This window comes from Rhinoderma darwinii, chromosome 3 (genome assembly GCF_050947455.1).
Source record: "Rhinoderma darwinii isolate aRhiDar2 chromosome 3, aRhiDar2.hap1, whole genome shotgun sequence".
In the NCBI taxonomy this organism is placed as follows: Eukaryota; Metazoa; Chordata; class Amphibia; order Anura; family Rhinodermatidae; genus Rhinoderma; species Rhinoderma darwinii.
Window position 1 is genome coordinate 192,828,739 of NC_134689.1, and position 27,478 is coordinate 192,856,216.

A 27,478-nucleotide genomic window follows, 5' to 3' on the forward strand; every position below is an offset into this window, starting at 1 on the left:
GGGGCATTACACAACCCAAAGGGCATGACGAGGTATTCGAAATGGCCTTCGGGCGTGTTAAACGCAGTCTTCCACTCATCCCTCTCTTTGATGCGGATAAGGTTATACGCCCCCCGTAGATCCAACTTAGAGAACCATTGGGCCCCCTGAACCTGATTGAAGAGATCAGGAATCAAAGGAAGGGGATACTGGTTCCTTACCATGACCTTATTCAGGCTACGGTAGTCAATGCATGGCCTAAGACCACCATCCTTCTTCCCTACGATGAAGAAGCCAGCACCTACCGGAGAAGTAGAGGGACGAATGTAACCGTTGGCCAGGCATTCCTGGATATACTCTCTCATGGCTTCACGTTCGGGACAAGAAAGATTAAATATCCTACCCTTAGGAAGCTTAGCTCCTGGTACCAATTCGATAGCGCAATCGTTTTCTCTATGAGGCGGTAACACTTCGGAGGCCTCTTTAGAGAAAATATCAGCGAAGTCCTGAACAAACTCGGGTAGCGTGTTCGCCTCCTCAGGGGGAGAAATAGAATTAACAGAAAAACATGACATAAAACATTCATTAGCCCATTTGGTTAGCTCCCCAGTATTCCAGTCAAACGTGGGATTATGCAACTGCAACCAGGGAAGGCCTAGAACCAAATCGTACGATAATCCCTGCATCAACAGTACAGAGCACTGCTCCAAATGCATGGAGCCAACAAGGAGTTCAAAAACAGGGGTATGCTGTGTAAAATAACCATTAGCAAGAGGAGTGGAGTCGATACCCACTACCGGGACAGGTTTAGGCAAATCAATCAGAGGCATAGCAAGAGACATAGCAAATTCCACAGACATGATATTAGTAGAGGACCCTGAATCCACGAAGGCACTGCCGGTAGCAGACCTACCACCAAAAGAGACCTGAAAGGGAAGCAAGATCTTAGTACGTTTCCTATTTATGGGAAATACCTGTGCGCCCAAGTGACCTCCCCGATGATCACTTAGGCGCGGAAGTTCTCTGGCTGCATTCTTACGCTTAGGACAGTTGTTCACTTGATGCTTGTCATCCCCACAGTAGAAGCAGAGACAATTCTTCCTGCGGAATTCTCTACGTTGGGGGGACACGGAGGCCCCGAGTTGCATAGGTATCTCTGAGTCTTTTGGGGAGGAACGAAGCAACGGAACTTCGGGAGGCATCATGGGGGAGTCGGAGGAGAAAACACATAAACGTTCACGTTGTCGTTCCCTGAGACGTCGGTCAAGTCGTACCGCTAAAGCCATAACCTGGTCTAGGGAGTCAGAAGAGGGATAGCTAACTAGCAGGTCTTTCAGGGCATTCGACAGACCCAACCTAAACTGGCACCTTAAGGCAGGGTCATTTCACCGAGAAGCTACGCACCACTTCCTAAAGTCAGAACAATACTCCTCAACAGGTCTCTTACCCTGACGTAAGGTCACCAGCTGACTCTCGGCAAAGGCAGTCCTGTCAGTCTCGTCACAAATAGGTCAGAGAGCAGAAAAGAAACAATCAACGGAGGAAAGTTCAGGGGCGTCAGGAGCCAAGGAGAAGGCCCACTCTTGGGGCCCTTCCTGGAGCCGCGACATAATTATACCCACCCGCTGGCTCTCAGAACCTGAGGAATGAGGCTTTAAACGAAAGTAAAGCCTACAACTCTCCCGAAAGGAGAGAAAAGCCCTCCGGTCCCCTGAGAACCGGTCGGGCAACTTGAGGTGGGGTTCAAGAGGTGAGGTGAGGGGAACTACCAAGGTAGCATCAGGCTGGTTGACCCTCTGAGCCAGGGCCTGGACCTGTAGGGAGAGACCCTGCATTTGCTGAGCCAGGGTCTCACGGGGGTCCATAGTGGTGTCAGGGACCAGGGTAGACTAGGTATGGGCTTGTGATTATGTAATGACGGGGGGTAGGGAAACGGACAAGTGAGCCCTAGTCTACCCGCCACTCTGTCCCTGCCTACTTGCAACGACCCGCCCTAGGCGACGGGGTACAACTGGGCGGCGGTCCCTGCGCTCAGTAAGTGCACGACAAGCACGACAAACATACAAGGGAATACAAGCAAGGGAAAGGGGCAGTTGCCCACGGCAACACCGTGAGCAACCAGAGTGGTGAACGAGCCGAGTCAAGCCAGGAGTGTGCGAGGTACCAAACGAAGAGCAGAAGAGTAGTCAGTAAGCCAGGGTCTGTATGGAGCAGGATCAAAATAGAAGGAGCTGTAGCTGGGCCAGGAAACCACACGAAAAGAATCACAAGCACCGAGGGACAGGAAGGGCAGGCTTAAATAGACCGAGGGCGGGAGCTAGCTGAGTCTGGCCAGGTTGCAATAGGCTCTCCCACTCCTAAGCCTGCCAGCCTGAGTGGTGGAAGCTGGAGTCAGTCTCAGGGATGTAGATTCAGGTGCTGACTGATTAATTATGGGAGTTAACTCCGAAGCTGTGCCTGGCAGATCCTTTACAGCTGTGAGTAAGTTCCACAGAAACTTTACTGAAGTTTCGAGAGTGTGAATAGACATCGCATCCTGGCTGGAGGCGATGTCTATTCACTCTCAAGACATTTTAGTAAAGTTAATGTGGGAGTAAGTGACAGCACAGCGTGATCTCGCGAGATTACGCTGTGCTGTGGGTACAGCTAAACATGAATGAAGAGAAGTGTTTGATGTCGATTGGTCAGCGTCATACACTTCTCTTTACAATGCCCAGTTGGTAAAAAGTTACAGAACTAATAGCTGTCTATTAAGAAACTAATTAGCATAACTTGCTCAAAAATGATCGTTTTTCAAAATAAAAACCACTGTTATTATCTACATTAGGGCGCCGATCAGATTATGTAGGAGATAGGGCACTTTTAATCTGGTGACAGAGGTTCTTTAACCTTTTCCCGACCAATGATGAACGTCATAGTCGGCTGCTAGATCGCGCATCATGACGTTCATTTTCGTCAGTATTTCAAACTGTCACTCTGACAAGCCCACGCTGACAGCTGTCCTAGACAGGTGTCACATCAGTCTTGCCGGTCAGCGGACCATCGACGCTGCTTTTGGAAATTAACCCCTTAAGTGCGGTGACTGATTGCCGTTGCCGCATTTAAGTGGTTTGAAGCACATCGGCAGCCCCCATGAAGTGATTGTGGGGGCTGCCGATGCTTGTTGTGGCAATCGGAGGCTAGACAATAGCCTCCGGGTTGCCATGTATGGAAGCCTCGGAGGAGCAGCCTCCGGCCGGTCCTCCTCGGCTTCCTGTCAGAGTGACAGTTACGTCACAAATGACAGTTAGAGTACATTACACTACGTGTGTAGTTTAATGTACTCTAGCAGCGATCAAAGCTTCAAGTCTAAATGTCCCCTAGTGGGACAAGTAAAATAAGTAAAAAAAAGCAATAAATTTTTTTTCAAAAAAGTGTCAAAATAAAAGTTATAAGTTATATAAACACAAAATGCTTTTTTTTTTCCTATAATAAGACTTTTATTATAGAAAAAAAATGAACACGTTAAAAAAGTACACATATTTGGTATCACCGCTTTCGTAACGACCCAATAAAAAACTATAATGTTATTTTTCCCGCACGATGAACACCCCCAAAAAAAATCAATAAAAAACTACGACAGAGTCGCAATTTTTTTGGTCACCACCGCTCCCAAAATAAAGAATAAAAAGTGATCAAAAAGTCGCATGTACCCAAAAATAGTACCAATAAAAACTTCAATCCGTCCGGCAAAAAAACAAGCCCTTACACAGCTTTTTTGACTAAAAAATAAAAAAATTATGGCTCTCAGAATATGGTGACACAGAAAATTGTTTTTTTTATAAATAAGTGATTTTATTGTGCAAACGCTAAATAAAAGGGAAAAAAACCTATATACATATGGTATCGCCGTAATCGTACCAACTCGCAGAATAAAGTAAAAATGTCATTTATAGCGTACGGTGAACGCCGCAAAAAAAACCCTAAAAAACAGTGTCAGTATTCCTGTTTTTTGGTAAGGATTGCAAAAAAATTGAATAAAAAGTGATCAAAAAAAAATCGCACGTACCCCAAAATGGTAGCAATGAAAACTACAGATTGTGCCGCAACAAATAAGCCCTCACACGGCTCCGGTGGTGAAAAAATAAAAAAGTTCTGGCTTTCAGAATATGCCGATGCAAAATGTGCAGATTGTTCCAAAAGCGGATAAGATCGGGCGCCATTTATCAGTGCGACATCGGCCACACATCTATGAATTATTATTTATTTACTGCATTATTATGTCCTCTTATTATGCCCTGATGTACTCCGCACAGCTTACATATGCCCCCTCATTATAAACTGAAATACCAGCAATACCCCAAACAAAACTACTACCAAGTAAAATCTGCGCTCCAAAAGCAAAATGGCGTCCCTGCCTTCTGAGCCCTGCAGCGTGCCCAAACAGCAGTTTGCGCACACACATATGGCATCGCCATACCCGAGAGAACCCGCTTAACGTTTTATGAGGTATTTGTCTTCTGTGGCACAAACTGGGCACAACATATTATGCACTAAAATGGCATATCAGTGGAAAATGGCAATTTTCACTTTGAACCATTCGCTGTGCACTAACCCCTTTGCGCACTATGACTTAATTGCCCATCATGGTGAGGGGGTTGATTTATGGAGCCGGCTCACGTGCTGAGCCCACTCCATATGCTGCGGGTGTCAGCTGTGTATTACAGCTGACACCCGGGACTAACGGACAGGTACAGCGATCGCTCTGTTACAGAAGCCTGTAAGAATAACAATATACTGCAATACATTAGTATTGCAGTATATTGTACCAGCGATCCAATGATCGCTGGATCAAGTCCCCTAAGGGGATTAATAAAATGTGTAGAAGAATTAAAGTTATTAGTAGTGAGAATTTTTTTTTTAAAGTTAAAAAAAAAACACCTTTTCCCATTTTTCTTCAAAAGTAAAGTAAAAAAATGAACAAAATTGATATCGCTACGTCCGTAAAAGTCAGAACTATTACAATATACCATTATTTAATTCGCACGGTGAACACCTTAAAAAAATTTAATAATTGAAACCGCCAAAATCGCAGTTTTTTTTGTCACCTTAGCTCTAAAAATAAAATGTAATACAACTTTTTAATCACTTTTTATGTACCAAAAAATGGTACCAATAAAAACTGCAGCTCCTCCCGCAAGAAATAAGCCCTCACATCACTCTATTGATGGAAAAATAAAAAAGTTATGGCTCTTGGAAGGCGGGGAGTGAAAATCTAAAATAAAAAAGCAAAAAATGGATCAGTCCTGAAAGGGTTCATTTATTTCTAATGAAAAAACGTATGACCACATGTGGGGTATTTCCGTACTCGGCAGAAATTGCTTTATAAAAAAATGTTTGTTTTTTTTCCTCCTTTATCCCTTGTGAAAATGAGAAAATGCAACATTTTAGTGGAAAAAATGTTGATATTAATTTTCGCGCCCTAATTCTAATAAACTCTGCAAAAGACCCGTGGGGTGTAAATGCTCACTATACCCCTAGAAAAATTCCTTGAAGGTTTTTCCAAAATGGGGTCACTTTTGGTGGGTTTCCACTGTTTTGGTCCGAGCCAAGCTGTGGGTCCAAACAGCAGTTTATTACCACATATGGGGTATTGTTCTAATCGTACAACATTGCTTTACTTATGTTGGGGTGCATTTTCTTCGTTATTCCTCGTAAATATTAAAATTTAAAATGTAAATATTAAAAATGTTGTTTCAGAAAAAAAGTAGATTTTAATTTTTACAGACTAATTCCAATACATTTAGTGAAAAACCTGTGTGGTCAAAATGCTAACTATACCCCTAGATAAATACCTTAACGGGTCTAGATTTCGAAATGGGGTCATTTATGGGGAGTTTCTATCGTTCTGGCAGCTCAAAACCTCTCCAAATGTACATTGGGGCCTAAAACATTTTCAAGCAAAATATGAGTCCTGAAAGCCTCCAGGTGCTCCCTTCCTTTGGGGCCCTGCTGTGTGTCCAAAGAACGCATTAGGGCCACAATTTGGGTATTTTTGAAAATAGGAGAAACAGGGTGATAGATTTCATGGTGTGTTTCTTCATTTTCATGTTCGCTTTACAAAGAAATCGGTCTTCAAACTGATACTTTTATGAAAAAAGTGAATTTTATTTTTTTTCACCTGTTATGCATTCAATTTAACAAAAAACTGTGGGGTCAAAATACTTACTATACCCCTAGGTAAATACCTTATGGGGTCTAGTTTTCTAAATGGGGTAGTTTATGGGGGTTTCCATCATTTTGAGACCTATGAGCCTCTGAAAACCTGGCTTGGTGCAGGAAAACAAAATGTACTTCCAAATTTATAAAATTATTCAATTTGTAAGTCCTCTAAATTTTATTTTTTCAAAAGTGCTGCCAAAATACAGTAAAGAGATGGAAATATATATTTAATTAAAAAAAATTGCACAGTATGTGTGTACATATGTGACATATTGCAGTTAAAAATAGGGAAAAATGTGAATATTTACAAAATTTCTTCGATTTTTCTATTTTTTTATTAATTTCCGCAAATTGTATCAGTCTACTTTTACCACTAAAATAAAGTACAACATGTGACGAAAAAACAATGTCAGAATTACTTGGATATTAAAAACTTTCACAGAGTTATTCTCTGATAAAGTCAGACATACCAGTTTTGACAAATCTGGCTTGGTCATTAAGGTCCAAATAGGCCCGGTCATTAAGGGGTTAAGCTGGGTTTACATATGCAGATACGTTGCCCATATCGAGCGCCAATAATCGACAAATTGATCGGCGCTCATTTGAAAGTCCTTGACGCCGGCGAATGTAAATTGCATGGGAACAAATGATTGTTAATTTATGTGGCATAAATAACATTATCTTTATTCTAGGTCAGTACGATTACAGCAGTATCAAACATGTGTATTTTTTTTATTTCTTTATTACTTTTTGACAATAAAAGCACATTTAATGGAAAAAACAATAGTTTTCATGTTGCCGTATATTAAGAGCCACAAGCCGTATGAGGGCTTGGTTTTTGCAGGACGACTATTTTTTAATATAACTATTTTGGGGTACTGTATATTATTAATTAACTTTTCATTATTTTTATTGAATAACTTTTAGTCTTTTGGGGAACGGAAAAAAGCACTTTTGCTCTCTTATTTACATCCTTCACACTGCAGTTTAAATAATGTGTAAGGGTATGTTCACACGCTGAGAGGCATTTACGTGTGAAAAGACAGACAGTTAACAGCTGCCTCGTTTCACACATAAATGCTCCTCCTCGTAATTTACGAGGCGTCTGTGACGCTTGTAAATCTTGAGCTGTGCTTCATTGAGTTCAATGAAGAACAGCTCAAATTACGCGGCAAAGAAGTGCCCTGCACTTCTTTGCCGAGGCAGTCCATTTACGCGTCGTCGTTTGACAGCTGTCAAACGACGACACGTAAATTACAGGTCGTCTGCACAGTACGTCGGCAAACCCATTCAAATGAATGGGCAGATGTTTGCTGACGTATTGTAGCACTATTTTCAGGCATAAAACGAGGCATAATACGCCTCGTTTACGCCTGAAAATAGGTCGTGTGAACCCAGCCTTAATGTGATTTTGGGGGTCGTTATAATTGCGAAAATACCATATATGTATGTGGTTTTTTTCTATAACCCCTTCAGGACTAAGCTAATTTTGGCCTTCATGACAAGACCCATTTTTTCAAATCTGATGTGTCACTTTATGTCGTAATAACTTCGGAATGCTTTTACCTATCCAAGCGATGATGAGATTGTTTTCTCGTGACATATTGTACTTTATGTTAGTGAAAAAATTTGGTCGATAAATTCATTGCTTATTTGTGAAAAACACAAAAATTTAAAGAAAATTTGAAGAAATTCTGATTTTTCTAATTTGAAATGTATCTGCTTATAAAGCAGATAGTAGTACCACACAAAATAGTTACTAATTAACATATCCCATATGTCTACTTTATGTTTGCATAGTTTTTTGAACAGCCTTTTATTTTTCTAGGACGTTACAAGGCTTATAAGTTTAGCAGCAATTTCTCACAGTTTTAAGAAAATTTCAAAAGGCTATATTTTCAGGGACGAGTTCAGTTCTGAGGTGGCTTTGAGGGCCTTATATATTAGAAACCCCCATAAAACCCCCAATTTTGAAAACTGCACCTCTCAAAGTATTCAAAACAACTTTCAGAAAGTGTTTGAACCCTTTAGGCGTTTTATAGGAATTGAAGGAATGTAGGTGAAATTTTCAAATTTCATTTTTTTTGCCAAAATTCATTTGTATTTAATTTTTTTCTGTAACACAGAAGGATTTACCTGAGAAATGCATCTCAATATTTATTGCCCAGATTCTGCAGTTTTTAGAAATATCCCACATGTGGCCCTAGCACGCTAATGGACTGAAACACAGGCCTCAGAAGCAAAGGAGCACCTAGTGGCTTTTGGGACTTCCTTTTTATTAGAATATATTTTAGGCCCCATGTCAGGTTTGAAGAGGTCTTGTGGTACCAAAACAGTGGAAGCCCGCAAAAGTGACCCCATTTTTGAAACTACACCTCTCTGGGAATTTATCTAGGGGTACAGTTAGCATTTTGACCCCACGAGATTTTTGTCAAATTTATTAAAATTAGTCTGTGAAAATGAAAATCGACTTTTTCTCTGGAAAAACTTAGAATTTTTGAATTTTTGCAAGGAATACCCAACATTTGTAAAGCAATTTCTCCCGATTATGGAAATACCCCATATGTGGTAATAAACTGCTGTTTGGACCCATTGCAGTGCTCAGAAGAGAAGGAGCGCCATTTTGATTTTGGAGCGCTAATTTTACTGGAATTGTTTTCGGTGTTTGCAACGCCCTGGAGGGACCTAAACAGGGGAAACCCCATAAAAGTGACCACATTTTGGAAACTATACCCCTCAAGGAATTTTTCTAGTGGTATAATTAGCATTTTGACCCCATGTGTTTTTTGCTGAATTTATTGGAATTAGTCTGTGAAGATGAAAATCGACTTTTTTTTCAGAAAAAAACATAGAATTTTCTAATTTTGATAAGGAATAAAGGAGAAAAAGCACTCAACATTTGTAAAGCAATTTTTCCTGATTACGGAAATACCCCATATGTGGTCGTAAACTGCTGTTTGGACCCACGGCAGGGTTTAGAAGAGACGGAGCACCATTTGGATTTTGCAGCTCAGATTTTGCTGAATGAGCTTGGTTCTGGTGGTGTAATTATATTGGATATATTTATAATAACGAAATTGCAGGGCAGATGGAATTGTTTTCAATTCATTGTATATTTAATGAGAACCTGTCAGGTAACTTTAACCCCTAGAACCGCCACCATGCGGTAATATATGACCTGACGATATTTCCAAACATTCCCCTGTGGTCTTTTCAGATGCAGCAAAATCTATAAAAATCAACTGTTAAAACGTCGCACACTATATGCTAATTACTCATTAAAGGAACAGTGTCATCACAAATTATTTTTTTATATGTTAAAGATGTTAGTGCTTTATTAAAAACGTTTATATTCATTTGTGTGTTTGTGTTTTACTTTTTCTTATTTTTACACTTTTTCTTCCCTATGGGGGCTGCCATTTTTTGTTCCATTTCTGTCTGTGTCGATTAACGACACATACAGACATGGAATACGGCAGCCACAGTCCCATAGGGACTGCGAACGGCTCCCGTCCCATTGACTTCAGTGTACGGAGTCTGTGTGGGAACTGCGCATGCGCCGCTCCCACACAGTCCAATTCGAAATTGGCGCCGTCCGGCGCCATTTTCCTGTGGACCGGAAGTCGCGGCCGGACAGTCATATTACTACTTCCGGTCGCGGCTTCCGGATTTGTGCACTTGGACCAGCGGCAGCAAACGGAGCGGACGGGCCGGAGGGAGCCGCGGCGGCAGGAGCAGGTAAGAGATTTCAATGTATGTTCTTGTTTGTGTGTGTTTACTACTGTATGTAAACCTACTACGCTGTGTGTTAGCTCAAAAAATGGCGACACACAGCGTAGGAGGTTACACCGTTCAAACCCCTCGTTTATCCCGGCACTAGCCAGGATAAAGGAGGGGGGGTGGATGCTGAGAGCTCACTAGAGCGAGGGCTTTTAACCCATTGTTGCAATGCTGCAATTTTGGGAATAGCTCCATCTAGTGACCGAAAATGGGTAGTATTATAAATTAGAATTAATTTATAATATTTCCTGACTATTTCCTGACTCGTAAAAAAAATAAAAAAAATTTGAACCATGTTTAATCACCCACACACTAAATGTTTAATTTTTTTAAAAAAAACATGTTTTTCTGGCAACACATTCCCTTTAAAGGGTCATGGAGGCAGTGCCGCTATCCTGAAGAGTCACATAGTTCTGCCTCCAAACCCACCTTTTCGTGTTTGATTGACATCCCCTGGCTGTTATAGATCACTAGCAGCTTCTCCAACTTTCTCAGATGCGCCATTGGCTTGTACTACTTGGGCACACACCGTGCAGCGAGGTGTACTCTGCCCGGCTGCCCCACGCATGCCAGTACAAGGCAATGGCGCATCTGCAAGAGTTGGAGGAGGCTGCTAGTGATGTAGAACAGCCAGGGGGATGTCAATCAAAATCTGGGGGGCGCCGTTTCAATTTTCACCTCAGGCAGCAGAAAAGCTAGAATCGGCCCTGATCCCAGTGAACGCATGGGGGTCCAGGGAGGGGGACAGCTATTTATGAATAGTTTATTGTCAAGGGACCCTTCTAACAAGTAGGCATTGTCAGAGCGGATAATCTATCTGAAATGATCTGTGTATGACCAGATTAATAAGAACTTTTGGATGCTGCACAAGATGTTCATTTTTATACAAATGTAATGGGAAACCGACAGCATGAATAAGCTCTCACACCAGTCAACAGCTGTCTTTAGTGCCATCACCAGTAGCCTATGCAACCTTAGTAGGGTGAACTAGGAATGTATTGCGTCCATAGCGTGCGCTACATGGACGGTTATGATTGGAAACACCGCCTTCTGCGGACCGAGTTTTGCCGCAGTATATAAAACAGAGTTATCGCACCATTCACTATGTCAGTTTGCCCTTGTGATTAGAAAACCCTACAGAAGCCCTTTAATTGACACTTTGAACATTATACATAGCAGGCACGAGTACAACGCTTTCGGACGGCAATTGCAGGGTTAATGCGGGCAGCAGCCACCTCAGCGTAGAGGGAAGGGGAGGGGAGAGCGGCGCTATGTACGGGTCATGTGACTGCCGACAACAAAGCTCTATGCTGTGTACAGGGCGCACTTCCCGCACAGGACAGCACGGGGTAGCTGCAGGCAGAGAGGAAGGAGAAGCCGAGAAGAAAGTAAAGAGAAGGAGGCGCTGGGAGTGTGGGAGGAAAGGAGCGCAGGGTGGAATTGAGAGCACACGGAGCAGCCCACACTGAGGAGGAGGGGGCGGCCAGTCATTCATGGTGTATGTGTGCTGCATGACGTGCTCTCTCTCAGGAGACCAGAGCCGCCACTGAGCTGACTACACGCTGATCCCTGACACCCCAGCTTCAGGAGCCATGTCCTTACCGCTGCCCAAGAAAGGCTTCTACCGCCAGGATGTCAACAAGACCGTGTGGGAGGTGAAGGAGCGCTACCGGGACCTGCTGCCTGTGGGCTCTGGAGCCTATGGCACTGTGTGGTGAGTGCTGCACCTGGGAGGACAACTCCCTTCTTACCTGCAGGCATGCTTTATTACTGGTGCAGAAAGTTCTATGGAGTCTGCAGGATGATGGGGCTTATATGTAGTCCCCGCAGCATTGGCCGCTCTACACTTACAGGAACTATTGCCGTTTTATGTAGTAGCCTCACACCCTCCTCTCCGCTATTCACACTTGTCCTATAGCACTTGGCTCCCTTTTCTTAAAGGGGAGGTCCATGTTCATTTATGCTGGCATATATTGCTGGGACCACCACCAATATTCAGAACTAAGGCACTGCGCTGCTTCATAATTCGCCTTCCGGTGCTTGTTGGAGATTTCAGACTGCTACATACATATATTAATGTCATTGATTTTTGCTGTCTCGTTATTATACACAGATTTGCATAATTATGATGTATACCACCCACCACCCAGTTTATCAGACATTTTTATTATTTACATACGTTAGAATAGCCAACTCCATAACTTCACTGTCCTTGAATTGACTACATTGCGTTTAATGTGCACAGGTGGAGTCTATTTAATGGTTAAAATGTCGCAATGACTACATAGCTTTTATTAGGGTGGAGTTGGATTTATTGTAAGCGCAGGTAAGGCGGTTCATCTCCTTGGATTGAGTCTGAGTCGCTGCCAAGTGCACGACGCGGTCTTTAGTGTAGAGGTATCAGATTTTCCAGCCTGGGGGTTGTTTATTTGCCAAGCACCTGGTTGCTGTACATTGGAGTTATCATGGGAATTGTCAGTGTCATCTTATATTATTCTCTGGTTTCAGTAGGACGCGATGAGGTATAACAAAGCTTGGCAGCCTTCATCTTGGAAAGCCAAAGGCAAAATATTTTGACATTCGACTAACTTTATACCGGTTATAATGTCAAAATATTTTGACATTATAACCGGTATAAATTAGTCTAAAGTAGTGATGTAATATCTTCCATGTTTATATGTAATAGGCGTTCTCAGTAATGTTCCCTTCCTTAAAAGAAGAACATTGTTTTGCTATAAATAAGAGTCCTTCCTGTATAACGTATATTGCTCTATTGGAGTAAAGATCAGGTTTGGGACCGCTTTTAACGGTTTTCCGGGATTTTGCATTGATGGCCCTCACAGTTCAGCAGAATGAAGGGGCAGTGGCACGCGCCGGAGGAACAAACCTCCCCTTCTGTAGTACCAAACACAGGAACGTCCATTTATGTGTGCTTAGTTAATTCTAGTAAGTGGGGCTGAGTTGCAGTACCGGACACGATGGATGTGGCTGTGTTGGTTACGGCAGAGAAGGCCGGTGGTTGTACTTGTGGGTGGGAACACCACATATCATGCATGGTCTGCCCTACTATTGTATAGACTGTCCTATAGTCTAAAAAACCTAGTAAAGCTGCCCATACATTTAAGATGGCTATTGGCGGAATGCTTGTTCGGCCAACATCTATTCCTCCTGACTCCTGCATGCACTCTCGACTCGAGCGTGCATGTGTGCTCAATGGGGAGAGGTAAATAAGCCGCTGCCAGAGGTGTCTGGCTCCTGCGGGAACAAAGGTTCAGGCATGTTAAGATTCAACATGACCGACCCTTCCTTTCCCCGAAAGTCTATACACGTCAGATAGTCGGCCGAAATTGGCGGGTTTAGCTGACTGTCATCTGATGGGTATGGCCACCATAATGCCGGGTTCCCACATACCGTAAACGCTGTGGAATTTTCGGAACCAAATGGTGTGTGGAAATTCTGCAGCATTTACAATAGCCACAAAGGTATGAGACTTAGGGCTTATTCAGACGAACGGGATATACGTCACGCGCGACCGCACGGACCTATATTAGTCTATGGGGCTGTGTAGACAGTTGCGTGATTTTTACGCAGCGTGAGTCCGCTGCGAAAAACTCACGACATTTCTGTTCTTTGTGCGTATTTCGCGCATCATGCACCCATTGAAGTAAATGGGTGCGTGAAAATTACGCGCACCACATGGAAGCACTTCCGTGGGACACACGTGATTCGCTCAACAGCTGTAAAACTGAATGAAACAGAAAAGCACCACGTGCTTTTCTGTTTACAAACATCCAAACGGAGTGTCATAATGATGGCGGCTGCGCGAAAATCACGCAGCCACGCATCATACGGGGCTGACACATGGAGCTGTTAAGTGCCTTTGGGCACGCAAATCGCTGCGTTTTTTGCGTGCGCAAAACGCACACGCTCGTGTGAATCCGGCCTTAGAAAATCTCATGCCCCCCGCTGTGGAAAAAATAATGGAGCGTTAGGTCTCATTCACACGAGCGTATCCGATTAATGCGCGTGAAAAACGCGCGTTAATCGGGTCCATGTGTGTTGCGTTATGCATCAGTGTGCTTTTCGAGGGCCATGCGTTATTCACGCACTCGCAAAGCACATCACTTTTTCTTTAAATTATTCTCCACTGAATTGGGCCAATCACGCACCGATCACGCATGTGCATCTGTGTGCGGTGAGTCGTTTTCACGCACCCATTGACTTGATAACGCACCAATATAGGACATGCAGTGAGTTTCACGCAGCGATGTGATCGATTACATGTGGATCCTGCGTGTCAGACATGCAGGACCCGCTGACGCTAAACCTGTCAGGTCCGCGGTACTGACGGATTCTGTGTAAAACGAGAGATACATCTGTTCTGTATAGAGCACATAGAACAGCTGTATCTCCAAAAGTAAAACTATTTTTTTAATTAAGACTAATTACAAAGATACACTGACTATTCTATTTATTTAAAAATAAAAAAAAATGCCTTCAAAGGTGTACATGGCCTTTAAAGACGCTCTGTCACCACATTATAAGTGGCCTATCTTGTACATGATGTGATCCGCGCTGTAATGTAGATTGTTTTTTATTTAGAAAAAGGATCATTTTTGACAGAGTTATGACCTATTTTAACTTTATGCTAATTACTTTCTTAATGGACAACTGGGCGAGTTTTACTTTTTGACCAAGTGGGCGTTGTACAGAGGAGTGTATGACGCTGACCAATTCATTCATTTACATAGCACATAGTGATCTCTCTAGATCACTATGTACACACACACACACGTTACTCAAGTGTCCTGACAATGAATATACATTACCTCCAGCCAGGCGCTATATTGTTTTTTTTTTTTTTTGTGAGGAGTGGAGGGTCGCTTTAAGGGGAATTCCAGTCTCTGACACATCCCTGACGGACAAATAAACATTTGGTCACTGATATCAGATCATGTTTCAAATACTATTCAGAGTATAGTCGTTTCCACAGTAACTTCCTATCTCTCTTACTGTAATTGACAGCCAAGGAGACATGAAGGAGAGAGTGCTTACTTTGGTAATTGGGTGGCAGACAAAGCAATCCCATGAGTTAAATAGCTGAAAATGGTGGCTTTTGGACGTCTATGTCCTGTCCCAGAGGCTAAAAGCCAAAGAGCACAAGCAGCAGCGCTTACAAGAGCGAATTAAATACTGAACAACTTTTATTTTTGGCTCTAGGTTTTAACCCCTTCCCGACATTTGACGTAAATGTACGTCATGGAAAGCATTGACTTCCCGCAAAATGCCGTACATTTACGTCAAATGTTTGGTACCGGCTCAGAAGCTGAGTCGGTGCCATCATCGTCGGATCTCAGCTGTATCTTACAGCTGACATCCGACTGTAACGGCGGGGACCGAAATTAGCTTCGATCCCCGCCATTAACCCCTTAAGTGCAGCGCTCAAACGCGCAAAAGTGCTCATCAGAGCCCCAGCAATGAAATTGCCGGGGTTCCGGTGGCTGCAATGGCAACCGGAGGCCTAATACTGGCCTCCCGGTCTGCCTAGCACCGAAGCCGGTCAAGATCCGCCTGATCGGCTTCCGTAGCTGCCGGCAAGATGGCGCCGGTTCAGGAGCTGATCCGGCGTCATCAGTGGTGGAAGTCAGCTGTACTGTACAGCTGACATCCACCTGTAACGGCAGGAACCGGAGCTAGCTCCGATCCCTGCCATTAACCCCTTCGATGCAGCAATCGAAAGCGATCGTAGCGGTTACTAGCAGATCGCCAGCCCTGAGAGGCAATCGGGACTGGCGACTGCTGTTATGGCAACAGGAGACACAATGGTCTCCTGCTCTGCCATTACTGAAGCCGATTTAGGCCCCGCCGGGAGGCGAAGCCTAATCGGCTTTCTGTCAGTGAATGACTGACAGATCTAATACATTGCACTACATAGGTAGTGCAATGTATTAGAAAAAAATAAATCTGACCGTTGGACCTTCAAGTCCCCTAGTGGGACTTGAAGAAAAGTGTAAAAAAAAGTGCAAAAAATAAAACTTTGAAAACAATAAAAGTTTCAAGTAATCAAATAAAACACAATCCCCCTTTTACTCTTATCAAGTCCTTTATTATTGAAAAAGAATAATAAACCATATGTATTTGGTATCGCCACGACCATAACGACCTGAGGTATTATTTATTGCACGCGGTGAACAGCGTAAAAAAAAAACGTAAAAAACTTTACCAGAGTTTCTGTTTTTTGGTCACTTTGCCCTACAAATATTAGAATAAAAAGTGATCAAAAAGTCGCACGTATCAAAAAATGGTACCTATAAAAACTATAGCTCGTCCCGCAAAAAACAAGCCCTCATACACCTCCGTCGACAAAGAAATTAAAAAGTTATGGTTCTCACAACTTGGCGACAGAAAAAATACATTCTTTTTACAAAAGTAATTTTATTGTGCAAAAAGTTGTAAAACATAAAAAAGTGCTATAAATTGGGTATCGCCAGAATCGTACTCACCCGCAGAATAAAGTTAACATGTAATTTATAACGCATGGTGAACGCTGTATAAAAAAAAACGAAAAAAGCTGTGCCAGAATTTTGTTTTTTTGTTTACCTGGCATCCCAAAAAATAGGATAAAAGGTGATCAAAAAGTCACATGTACCCCAAAATGGTACCAATAATAACTACAGCTCGTCCCACAACAAACCAGCCCTCATACCACTACGTCTATGAAAAATAAAATTAGTTATGGCTCCAATAAGTCCGGAAATAAAAAAAAATATGCAGTTGTGCCCGAGGGGAACATTTCTTCTGTTTCAAGAGGCGATTTATCAAGGACCTAAAATTAGGGAACCAGGAAGGGGAGAGCCCAAACCTATCCGCTGGAAGCGACGGTGCCCGTATGATACCAGGACAACACTTTCCCAGCAAAATTCCCCAAACTACAAAAGGTGCGGAGTGTGGACCAAAAGGGGGATAAGAAATGACACCATTTATCAGTGCGACACTGGCCTGTGCGGAAAGGATTCCTTCACAGCGTAACACACATCTATGGATTATTATTTTTTTTTATACCACCTGACTATGCCCCTTATATACTCCGCCCCGCTTACATGTACCCCCACATTATAAAACACCAGCAATACTCAAACAAATATAGTACCAAGCAAAATCCGCTCTCCAAAAGCCAAATGGTGCTCCCTCGGCTCTGAACCCTACAGCGTCCCCAAACAGCAGTTTCCTTCAACATATATGGCATCGTCATACCCGGGAGAACCCTTTTAACAATTTTTGGGGTGTGTGTCTCCAGCGTCATAAGCTGGGCATGACATATTTGCCACTGAATGGCATATCTAGGGAAAAATATAAATTTTTAATTTGCACCATCCGCAGCGCATTCATTTATGGAAAAGACCTGTGGGGTGAAAATGCTCACTACACCCCTTAATAAATGCCTTGAGGGGTGCAGTTTCCATAGTGAGGGGTCACTTATCAGGGGTTTCTTTTTATTATTTCACATCTGAGCCTCTGCAGTTGTGAACCAATACTTTGTAAATCGCCAAATTAGGCCTCCACTCCGCATGGTACTCTTCACTTCTGAGCCCTGTCATATGTCCAGACAAAAGATTAGGGCCACATGTAGGGTGTTTCTAAAACCGGGAAACACCGCATAATAATTAGTGAGCGGTCACAAGCCGGGCACCACATATTGGCATATCTATGGAAAAAAATCCCATTTTCACTCTGCAACATCGAGTGAACACTAATTTCTACAAAACACCTGCAGGGTTAAAATACTTACTGCACCCCTTGGTAAATGCATTGAGGGGTGTAGTTTCCAAAATGGGGTCACTTCTGGGGGGTTTCCACTGTTTTGGGCCCACAGGCGCCCAGAAACCAATCCAGCAACATCTGCACTCCAAATGGCGGTCCTTCCCTTCTGAGCCCTGCCGTTTGCCCAAACAGCAGTTTATGACCACATATGGGGTATTGCCGTACTCGCGAGAAATTGCTTTACAAATGTTGGGTTCTTTTTTTCCTTTATTTGTTGAGAAAATGAAAAAATTTGCGCTAAAGCTACGTCTTATTGAAGAAAAAGGACTGTTTTTATTTTCACTGCCTAATTCTAATAAATTCTATGAAACATCTGTGGGGTCAAAATGCTCACTACACCCCTAGATGAATTCCTCAAGAGGTGTAGTTTCCTAAATGGAGTCCCTTTTTGGGCGTTTTCATTGTTTTGTCCCCTCAGGGGCTTTGCAAATGTGACCTGGCCTCCGCAAATCATTCCTTCTAAATGTGATCTCAAAAAGCCAAATAGTGCTCTTTCCCTTCTAAGCCCTGCCGTGTGTCCAAACAGCCGTTTATTACCACATGTGGGGTATTGTTTTACTCGGGAGAAATTGCTTTACAAATTTTGTGGTGCTTTTTCTCCTTCAGTCCTTCTGGAAATGAGAAAAAATGAGCTAAACCTAGATTTTTTTTGAAAAAATGTAGATTATTATTTTCAGGGCCTACTTCCAATAATTTCTGCAAAAAAACTGTGGGGTCAAAATGCTCACTATACCCCTAGATAATTTCCTCAAGGGGTATAGTTTCCAAAATGGGGTCACTTGTTGGGGGTTTCCACTGTTTTGTCATCTCAGGGGCTTTGTAAATGTGACATGGCCTCCGCAAACCATTCCTGCTAAATGTGAACTCCAAAAGCCAAATAGCGCTCTTTCCCTTCTCAGCCACGCCGTGTCTTTAAACAACCGTTTATTACCACATGTGAGGTATTGTTTTACTCGGGAGAAATTGCTTTACAAATTTTGCGGTGCTTTTTCTCCTTTAGTCCTTGTGGAAATGAGAAAAAAAATCGCTAAACCTACATTTTCTTTGAAGAAATGTTGATTTTAATTTTCATGGCCTACTTCCAATAATTTCTGTAAAAAACCTGTGTGGTCAAAATTCTCACTACACCCCTAGATAATTTCCTTGAGGTGTCTAGTTTCCCAGATGGGGTCACTTTTGGGGGATTTTTACTGTTTTGTCACTGCAAGAGCCCTTCAAACCTGACATGGTGCCTAAAATATATTCTAACAAAAATAAGGCCCCAAAATCCACTAGGTACTCCTTTGCTTCTGAGGCCGGTGCTTCATTCCAGTAGCACGCTACGGCCACATGTGGGATATTTCCTAAAACTGCAGAAACTGGGCAACAAATATTGAGTTGCATTTCTCTGGTAAAACCTTCTGTGTTATAAAAAAAATTGTATTAAAAATTTATTTCTGCAGAAAAATATGAAATTTCTAAATTTCACCTCTACTTTGCTTTAATTCCTGTGAAATGTGTAAAGGGTTAAGACATTTTCTAAATGCTGTTTTGAATACTTTGAGGGGTGAAGTTTTTAAAATGGGGTGACATTTTGGGGGTTTACAATATATAAGGCCCTCAAAGCCACTTCACAACTGAACTGGTCCCTGTAAAAATAGCCTTTTGAAATTTTCTTGAAAATGTGAGAAATTGCTGCTAAAGTTCTAAGCCTTGTGAGGTCATAGAAAAATAAAAAAATGTTCAAAAAACGATGCCAATCTAAAGTAGACATATGGGTGATGTTAATTAGCAACAATTTTGTGTGGTATAACTGCCTGTCTTACAAGCAGATACATTTGAGAAAAATGCTAATTTTTGCAATTTTTCGCTAATTTGTGGTGTTTTTCACAATTAAATATTGAACATATCGAGCAAATTTTGCCAGTAACCTAAAGTCCAATGTGTCACGAGAAAACAATCTCAGAATCGCTTGGATAGGTGAAAGCATTCCGGAGTTATTACCACATAAAGTGACACATGTCAGATTTGAAAAATGAGGCTCTGTCAGGAAGGTCAAAAGTGGCTAAAGAGGGAAGGGGTTAATGATTATATTAGGACATTGCATAGCTAGAATTACCATGATACAATGTTAGAAAGGCTGTACAATGTGACAGTCTATACAATGCAAGATGCTGTAAAAAGTGGAGGAGTATTCAGATACCGTGCCACCCTTCTGCTCTGCTAAATATTTCCGCTATTGCAAATTGCCATTATGGTAAATCAATAATATGTATACATTGCTGGTAGGAGCTATTTTTGCACTCCTGACCCCAATATATCACAAGGAGCATGTGTCTGCTAATCGAAGCTTCACTTCAGGTACAGGGAAGAAGAGGCGCATATTGTGCATTAGGGCCAATCTAGACGACGGCTCCACACAAACTCCTATGGGGGACGAGAGAGGGAGTCACTGCAAGAAATCCCCCAGCCTGTTCACTCATTACTAGGTACAGTGGGCACTGAGCAAGCTGGCGCTCCCCCAGCTATGGCAGGTTTGACAGAACAGGCAACTCTTCTCTGCACTCTTCCTGCAGTCCCTACAGCCTGGGCACTATGGCCCCACGCACGGGACCTTAAAAAAATCATCCGTAATTGCAGACCGCAATTACGGACCCATTCACTTCAATTGTTCACAGACACCTTCCCGTTTATCTTAGTACACCTGTCCTATCTTTTGCTTTTTATGGGCTGTGCTCCCATACTTTGTATGGGAGCAAGGGCCGAAAATGCGGGCGGCCAGCTGTGCCCGCAATTACGGGCACGACCATGTGCATGGGGCCTAAGCAAGTGGTAACTTACTGTGTGCTGTGGCAGAGGACTGGCATAACTACTTCCTGACTACTAGACGCATTATCTTCCTCATGGGATGATCGCTAATAAAGAAACAACTAGTGGTAGATAAAGTCCTGATCTTTTGTCTATTGTCAGACTGTTACACAGCCCTAGTTCTGACATTTTCTGTTTCTAGGTAAACTGGGTGACCACTATTACAACAGCTTTCCTACAGTTCTGAACGGTATATGTGGTTAGTTATACACTCTGCATCCCCATACTGCAATATAACTAGTCACAGTTGAGGTTTAGAAGGTTGGGAAAGCTAAGGGACCTGCGTGAGCAGGAATTCTTATCACCCTATTTTCCCCGAAAAGGATAGATCTAGGAAATGGTTGAAAATAATGTAAAAACTGACAGACTAGAATATGTTTGATCGGTGGGGGTCCAACCCCCTGTGACTCTTGCTGCTTGGTAGTAGCATTAACAAAGCAAAGAAACAAAGTACTATGCACACCAATATGGAATTATTTATCCAAGTAATTAATTTATTTGTAGCCAGTGACAGTGCGTGCGACGTTTCGGTCAAAACATTGACCTTCCTCAGGCACTTAAAGAGGCTCTGTCACCAAATTTTGCAACCCCTATCTGCTATTGCAGCAGATAGGCGCTGCAATGTAGATTACAGTAAATTTTTATTTTTAAAAAACGAGCATTTTTGGCCAAGTTATGACCATTTTTTGTATTTATGCAAATGAGGCTTGCAAAAGTACAACTGGGCGTGTATTATGTGCGTACATCGGGGCATGTTTACTACTTTTACTAGCTGGGCGTTGTGTATAGAAGTATCATCCACTTCTCTTCACAACGCCCTGCTTCTGGCAGTGCAGATCTGTGACGTCACTCACAGGTCCTGCATCGTGTCGGCACCAGAGGCTACAGTTGATTCTGCAGCAGCATCAGCGTTTGCAGGTAAGTCGATGTAGCTACTTACCTGCAAACGCTGATGCTGCTGCAGAATCAACTGTAGCCTCTGGTGCCGATGTGGCCGACACGATGCAGGACCTGTGAGTGACGTCACAGATCTGCACTGCCAGAAGCTGGGCGTTGTGAAGAGAAGTGGATGACACTTCTATACACAACGCCCAGCTAGTAATAGTAGTAAACACGCCCCGATGTACGCACATAATACACGCCCAGTTGTACTTTTACTTTTCAACACGCCCAGTTGTACTTTTGCAAGCCTCATTTGCATAAATACAAAAATGGTCATAACTTGGCCAAAAATGCTCGTTTTTTAAAAATAAAAACGTTACTGTAATCTACATTGCAGCGCCGATCTGCTGCAATAGCAGATAGGGGTTGCAAAATCTGGTGACAGAGCCTCTTTAAGTCAATGCTGGTCCTGCGTGGCTGGCGCTGTAAGATTGGCGGGTAACCGCTGTGTGAGGTTACGTATATTCGCTACTCTTGGACACAGCCGGGTCTTTGATGCTGGGAGAGCATGGTGTGGTGTTGTTTGGCATAGCAAGCAGGGTAGCCCGCTCTATGACCTATCAAAGCGTCACAAATCTGCTTCTACCTGGCTATACACGTTGTGCCTCATGACGTACACACTATCCCTCCATGTTTCACACACTTGCACCCCATTATCCATTTATTTCTATTCAGGCACTTCACTCATTACTGCCCCCTATATTTCACTTATAGTATTACACTTGCGCGCACACACTATTCATTTATTATTTCTTACTACACATCCCATGCACCACACACACACCACTCCCCTCAAGACTAGTGGGAGTGGCTATTATTATTTAAAGCACCTGCTCACTCTCCATCAGCGTTTCTGACCTGGCTGTGTCCATTTGTAAGTATGGCCTTTTTCTGTGTTTTTGTATATGTCCCCTTGTTTTTATCGGTTTTGTCTCACACAGCGGTTACCCACCAATCTTACAGCGCCAGCCACGCAGGACCAGCATTGACTTAAGTGCCTGAGGAAGGTCAATGTTTTGACCGAAACGTCGCACGCACTGTCACTGGCTACAAATAAATTAATTAATTACTTGGATAAATAATTCCATATTTGTGTGCATAGTACTTAGTTTCTTTACTGGATCGGGTTGGGCCCCTACTCATGCACCCACACCATTACCTAGTGCTATCCGTACCTTGTAACTAGCATTAAGAAAGCGATCTGCTGCCTCGATTCCTATCTGCTGTGCTTGGATTTTCTGCATTTGTCCCTATTAAGTCCGGAGAAGGTGCAGTCAGACATTATGGGGGAAAAACGCAGTCCTCGTGTGTGTGGCTGCCAGTGCACTTGTTGTTTTCTTGAGAATGCTGGGTGGCAATCAGCCCTAAGGATATATTCAGATGGTGCAGTTAAAGAGGCTCTGTCACCACATTATAAGTGTAAACCTACAGCAAACCTCAAAACATGGTAAGGCGAGACAAGGGGGGATCGCCAATCAAACTAGGAAACAACCTACAAGCGCAAGGGACATAACATCCCAATAAAGTATGAAAGTAACTACCATGGATAGTAAAAAAATATATAACTTTATTAGTACATACCAATACATGGTATAACGATATTAGATATAGTAAAAAATATGGCGGATCATATATCAAGAGGAGTAGCGATTTGGTAAAGATGACAGCATACCATGAGGAACACAAGAGACAACCAACCTCAAAAAACGTCCCAGTACTAACATGCCATGGATACAAGTGAAATAGAGTGTCCATGAGACAAAAGATGTATATATGGCTATATCTGTTGGAAAAATACTGCCCGTTACAAAGTATACATAGCACAGATATGCTAAGGATAAATAACGTGTATGCAGACCAACATTTACAAATAAATAGAAAATGTATGGGAGGAAACCTCCAGCTCACCTTAGGGCAAATGGATCTCCACTGCCTCCTGCGCACGGATCCTCGTGTCGGCACACGTTGGTAGAAGTGTAGAAAAATAGTAGATGAGATCCAGCGCACAAATGTAGAAGATAGTCCAATGGTAGGTTTAAAATGGAATCTAGTTCCAATTTTATTTGAATAAATATAAAACCGGGAGTCAGGCTTCCCACAACGGGTAAGGTGGATGTGAAAAGAAGAAATAGGTGTGTAGCCTACGCGTTTCAGACGAAGTCTTCGTCCTTAGTCATGGCTGAAAGAATGAGAAGTTTGACAGTCGGGGTTGGAGTTATATCCGGTTCTATACAGGTGAATTTGATTGCGGTTCAGAGGAATAGACATATGAAACGCAACAATACAATTGGTATTTAAACAAATAACATGATTTTGGGCTTCCGAGTATCGTGGTGAAAAACTTGGTACAATTTCTATGTAATGAATGAATGAAAAACTAACAAAGAGAGCTGAACTTATAAACCCCTTGCCATAACGTCATTCATTTGAGACGCACTACAGACGAGGCAAGCAGCATCACGATCTACATCTGGTAAGACAATATTTTATCGGCGTAATTTCTAAAGTATAAATATTCTAATATCAAATTATAATTGCAAAGGAGAGTATGTTGTTATTAAACTAAAATAATGATGTTTCATTGAATTGGAACCGGAGATAAAGCCTGCTTAAATAGAAATACCCCGACATGTCATACATATTGTAATGGAATGAAAAGATAGTGTGAATACAATGCAAGAAAAAGTGCTTAAAATAGATTAAAAGTGACAAACATTGATATATGTATCTATAGGTCTATACTAGACTACTGAACAGACATAACATATCTCATATCACATACCAAAAACCCCTGAGAGTATATCAATTAATTAATTTCAGAGCAGCTAAAACCTAGTTTGCCGTGAAATAATAGTTATTGATTGGGGGGCATAAACGATGGATATGAATGTAAATTCGTTCGTGTATCACTGACACGGCCATGAATGCGATATGTCGCAATGTGTATTGGACCATAAAGTCATAGACTGACAAACATTGATTATGATTTCCTAGGAAACCAAATCAATAGAATTTAGGTCAATGATATGGTGATCGAACCAAAGCATAGATAAATAAATGAATAGCAACAGTATGAATCCCATAAACACTATTATTATGGAGACGTACTACAATGGGAATACTTATTGTGTAGTCGTGTGTATCCTTCAAGAATTTGGAACATGAATTTCTGGATTTGTATTCTAATCTCATGTCGACTTAATATATTTGATATTTGTATATATTATATGAAGTGTGTAATGTATTTTACTCTTTTCATTTATTTTATACCTATCGAGTATGAACTAAAGCGATCATTGTAAATAATGTATAAAAGCTGTTTTAATAGTGAAACATAAGTTCCTTTCTCAAATTCAAACCATGGGGATGTCTCGTATTGAGACGAAAAATCCAAAAAGCTTCCCTTCCCAAAATTTTGTGCCTCAAATTTCCTCCCCGTTTGGGTGAGTTAACCTTTTCGATGGCATAACATTTCAGGGAATCAGTAGATCTATTATGATATTTAATAAAATGTTTGGCTGCATTGGAAATATTCAAGATGTTGGGGTTCCTAATATAACCTAGATGTTCCAAAAATCTTAGTTTGAACTTGCGATTGGTGCAGCCAATATACTTCAAATTGCATGTTATGCATTCAAGAATATAGATCACTGATTCGCTGTTGCAATTGATGTAGTTATTTATGGGGAAACTGTGGGTATCTGAGGAATCACAGAAATTTTTTGTCGGAGAGGCATAGGTACATGTTTTACATGGATGTGCACCACATCTGAAAAATCCCTTATGTTCTATCCACATACTTGTGCGTGTGTCTGGTCTCAACATAGAAGGGGCTAAAGCATTTCCTATAGTGGAAGCTTTGCGGGCGACTATTTTGAAGCCTTCTTTCAGAATGGCATCTAATGTTGGATCTTCCTTGAGAATAGGTATATGTTTCATGATATGTTTAATTGCTGTAAACTGATTGCTGTACTGGAGAACAATGACTGGTTTATTACTATCCAATGCTTTATGTTTGATTGTATTAGTAAGCATGTCTTCTCTACTTTTTTTAGATATAATATTAGAAGCTCTCTTGAGTGTCCAATTTGGGTATCCTCTATTATGTAATCTTTGAGAAATTGAGCTTTGTTCCACTGAAAAATAAGGATTGGTACTACAATTACGTCTAGCTCTATACATTTCACCGACTGGAATAGAGGTGATCGTTTGCTTCGGATGGTTACTTTTTGCGTGTAGGATAGTGTTTCCCGAAATGGGCTTACGGTGTGTCTTGGTATAAATGATTTCACCTACAGCCCCTTTTAGTTCCAAATCCAAAAAGATTGTATTGTTAGAGTGGAAGGAATGGGTGAATTTTAGATTGGCTTTGTTTGTGTTAAGGTAATCAATAAAAGGGGGGATGTCTGTAATTAATCCTTTCCAAATGAAAAGCAGGTCATCAATATAGCGACCGTACCAATGTATGCATGTGTTGAAGATGTTATTATCAGAAAAAATATAAAGTTCTTCCCACCATGCCATTACCAAATTGGCCATGGATGGTGAGAATTTTGCCCCCATTGAAACACCCTTAAGCTGAAGGTAGAATTTATGGTTGAATAAAAAATAATTGTGTTGCATCAAGAAAATTGACACATCTAGAATGTAGAGTTGGAGCTCCTGACTGTAAGAATTCACTGTATAATTTGATATAAATCTAATTGTGCTCCCACAATATGAAAGAATTATTATTAGGTTCACTGAAGTGACAACTGAGTAAAATATACCTTTTAATAGTAACTTGTTAAAAACAGGGGTAACACACCACTGTGAAATAGCCTCACCGTGAATTAAAAAATGTATTAAACAACAAACACTGAGTCATTATGATAAATATATCTCAGTGTTTATAACAATATTTGTCTGGAACCAGCATATATCCTGGGCACAACAATAGTACAATCCCCAAGTAAAGCACCGGTGTCCGAAAACAAAACAAAATCGGATCTCCTAGCGCCGGGTGTAACACAATGTTACTGTCCCCTATGCAGACATTCCATATACAATAAACGACCCTACGCGTTTCAGATACTCATCCTCAGGGGTCCGTATCTTTGTAACTCTGGCCTCATCACCAGCGATAATAGTATTCAACAGCAGATATTCTGCTGTGCGTCACGGGAAGATGCACGTATCGATGTCAACGGCATACTTCATTACAGGCGCTGGGTTACTATAAACACCTAAACTCCACCCCTCGTATTTGGCGGCGATACATGAACTGACCAATCACAACACCCTCACGATTCGTGACACCTGCCCATGTGACCCCCCGCCGTCAGCTGACAGCCAGGGGTCATCATCGACTGCATCATGCCGAACGCGCAGGCGCAGTAGAAGCCAAGGACGTATCGCCCGGACTGCCATGCACGAGGAAGGTAAGCGCAATACGATAATATAAGTTATAAGTATGTCTTGCGGAAACCCACCGCAAGTGGACTACCTCATAAAGCAACCCTAAAGTAAATGAACACATATAAGGTGGACAAGATTACTGAGTCCCTCATATTTAGAAAAACTGACAAATGATCTCTTTTTTAATATGTCGGCTGGCCAATATAGCCATCTCAAAAGGTATTCTATGCAAATTTAACCCACCCACCATCGAGGCAACCCAAGGTGAAGGTTGGCCACCTAAAGGGGAAAGGTATTGCATATTAAATAAAACATGTGTAATTAGTCTGCTCGTTTAAACCCGCTGGTTGTATGCATGCCAGTCTATGAATCCATTGAGCTTCTTTGCGTAAAATAAGGTTGTCCCAGTCACCTCCTCTTTTTGGGGGTCTAATGAGTTCGATTGCTTGAAACTTTAGACATGCTGCCTGGCCTTGATGTTTAGCATGCACATGCTTAGATATTGGGGTGT

The 27,478-nt window shown here is 42.0% G+C and overlaps 1 protein-coding gene across 3 annotated transcripts in view; it reads left to right on the forward strand.

Moving 5' to 3' along the window:
* Positions 1-11,232: 11,232 nt before the first annotated feature.
* MAPK12 (mitogen-activated protein kinase 12) overlaps positions 11,233-27,478 on the forward strand; it is a 164,239-nt gene continuing 147,993 nt past the window's right edge. For all 3 annotated transcript variants that reach the window (XM_075857189.1, XM_075857188.1, XM_075857190.1), the window contains exon 1: positions 11,233-11,674. In XM_075857189.1, the coding sequence (XP_075713304.1) occupies positions 11,553-11,674 (122 nt within the window). In that variant the 5' untranslated portion in view covers positions 11,233-11,552. The remainder of the gene's footprint in view (positions 11,675-27,478) is intronic.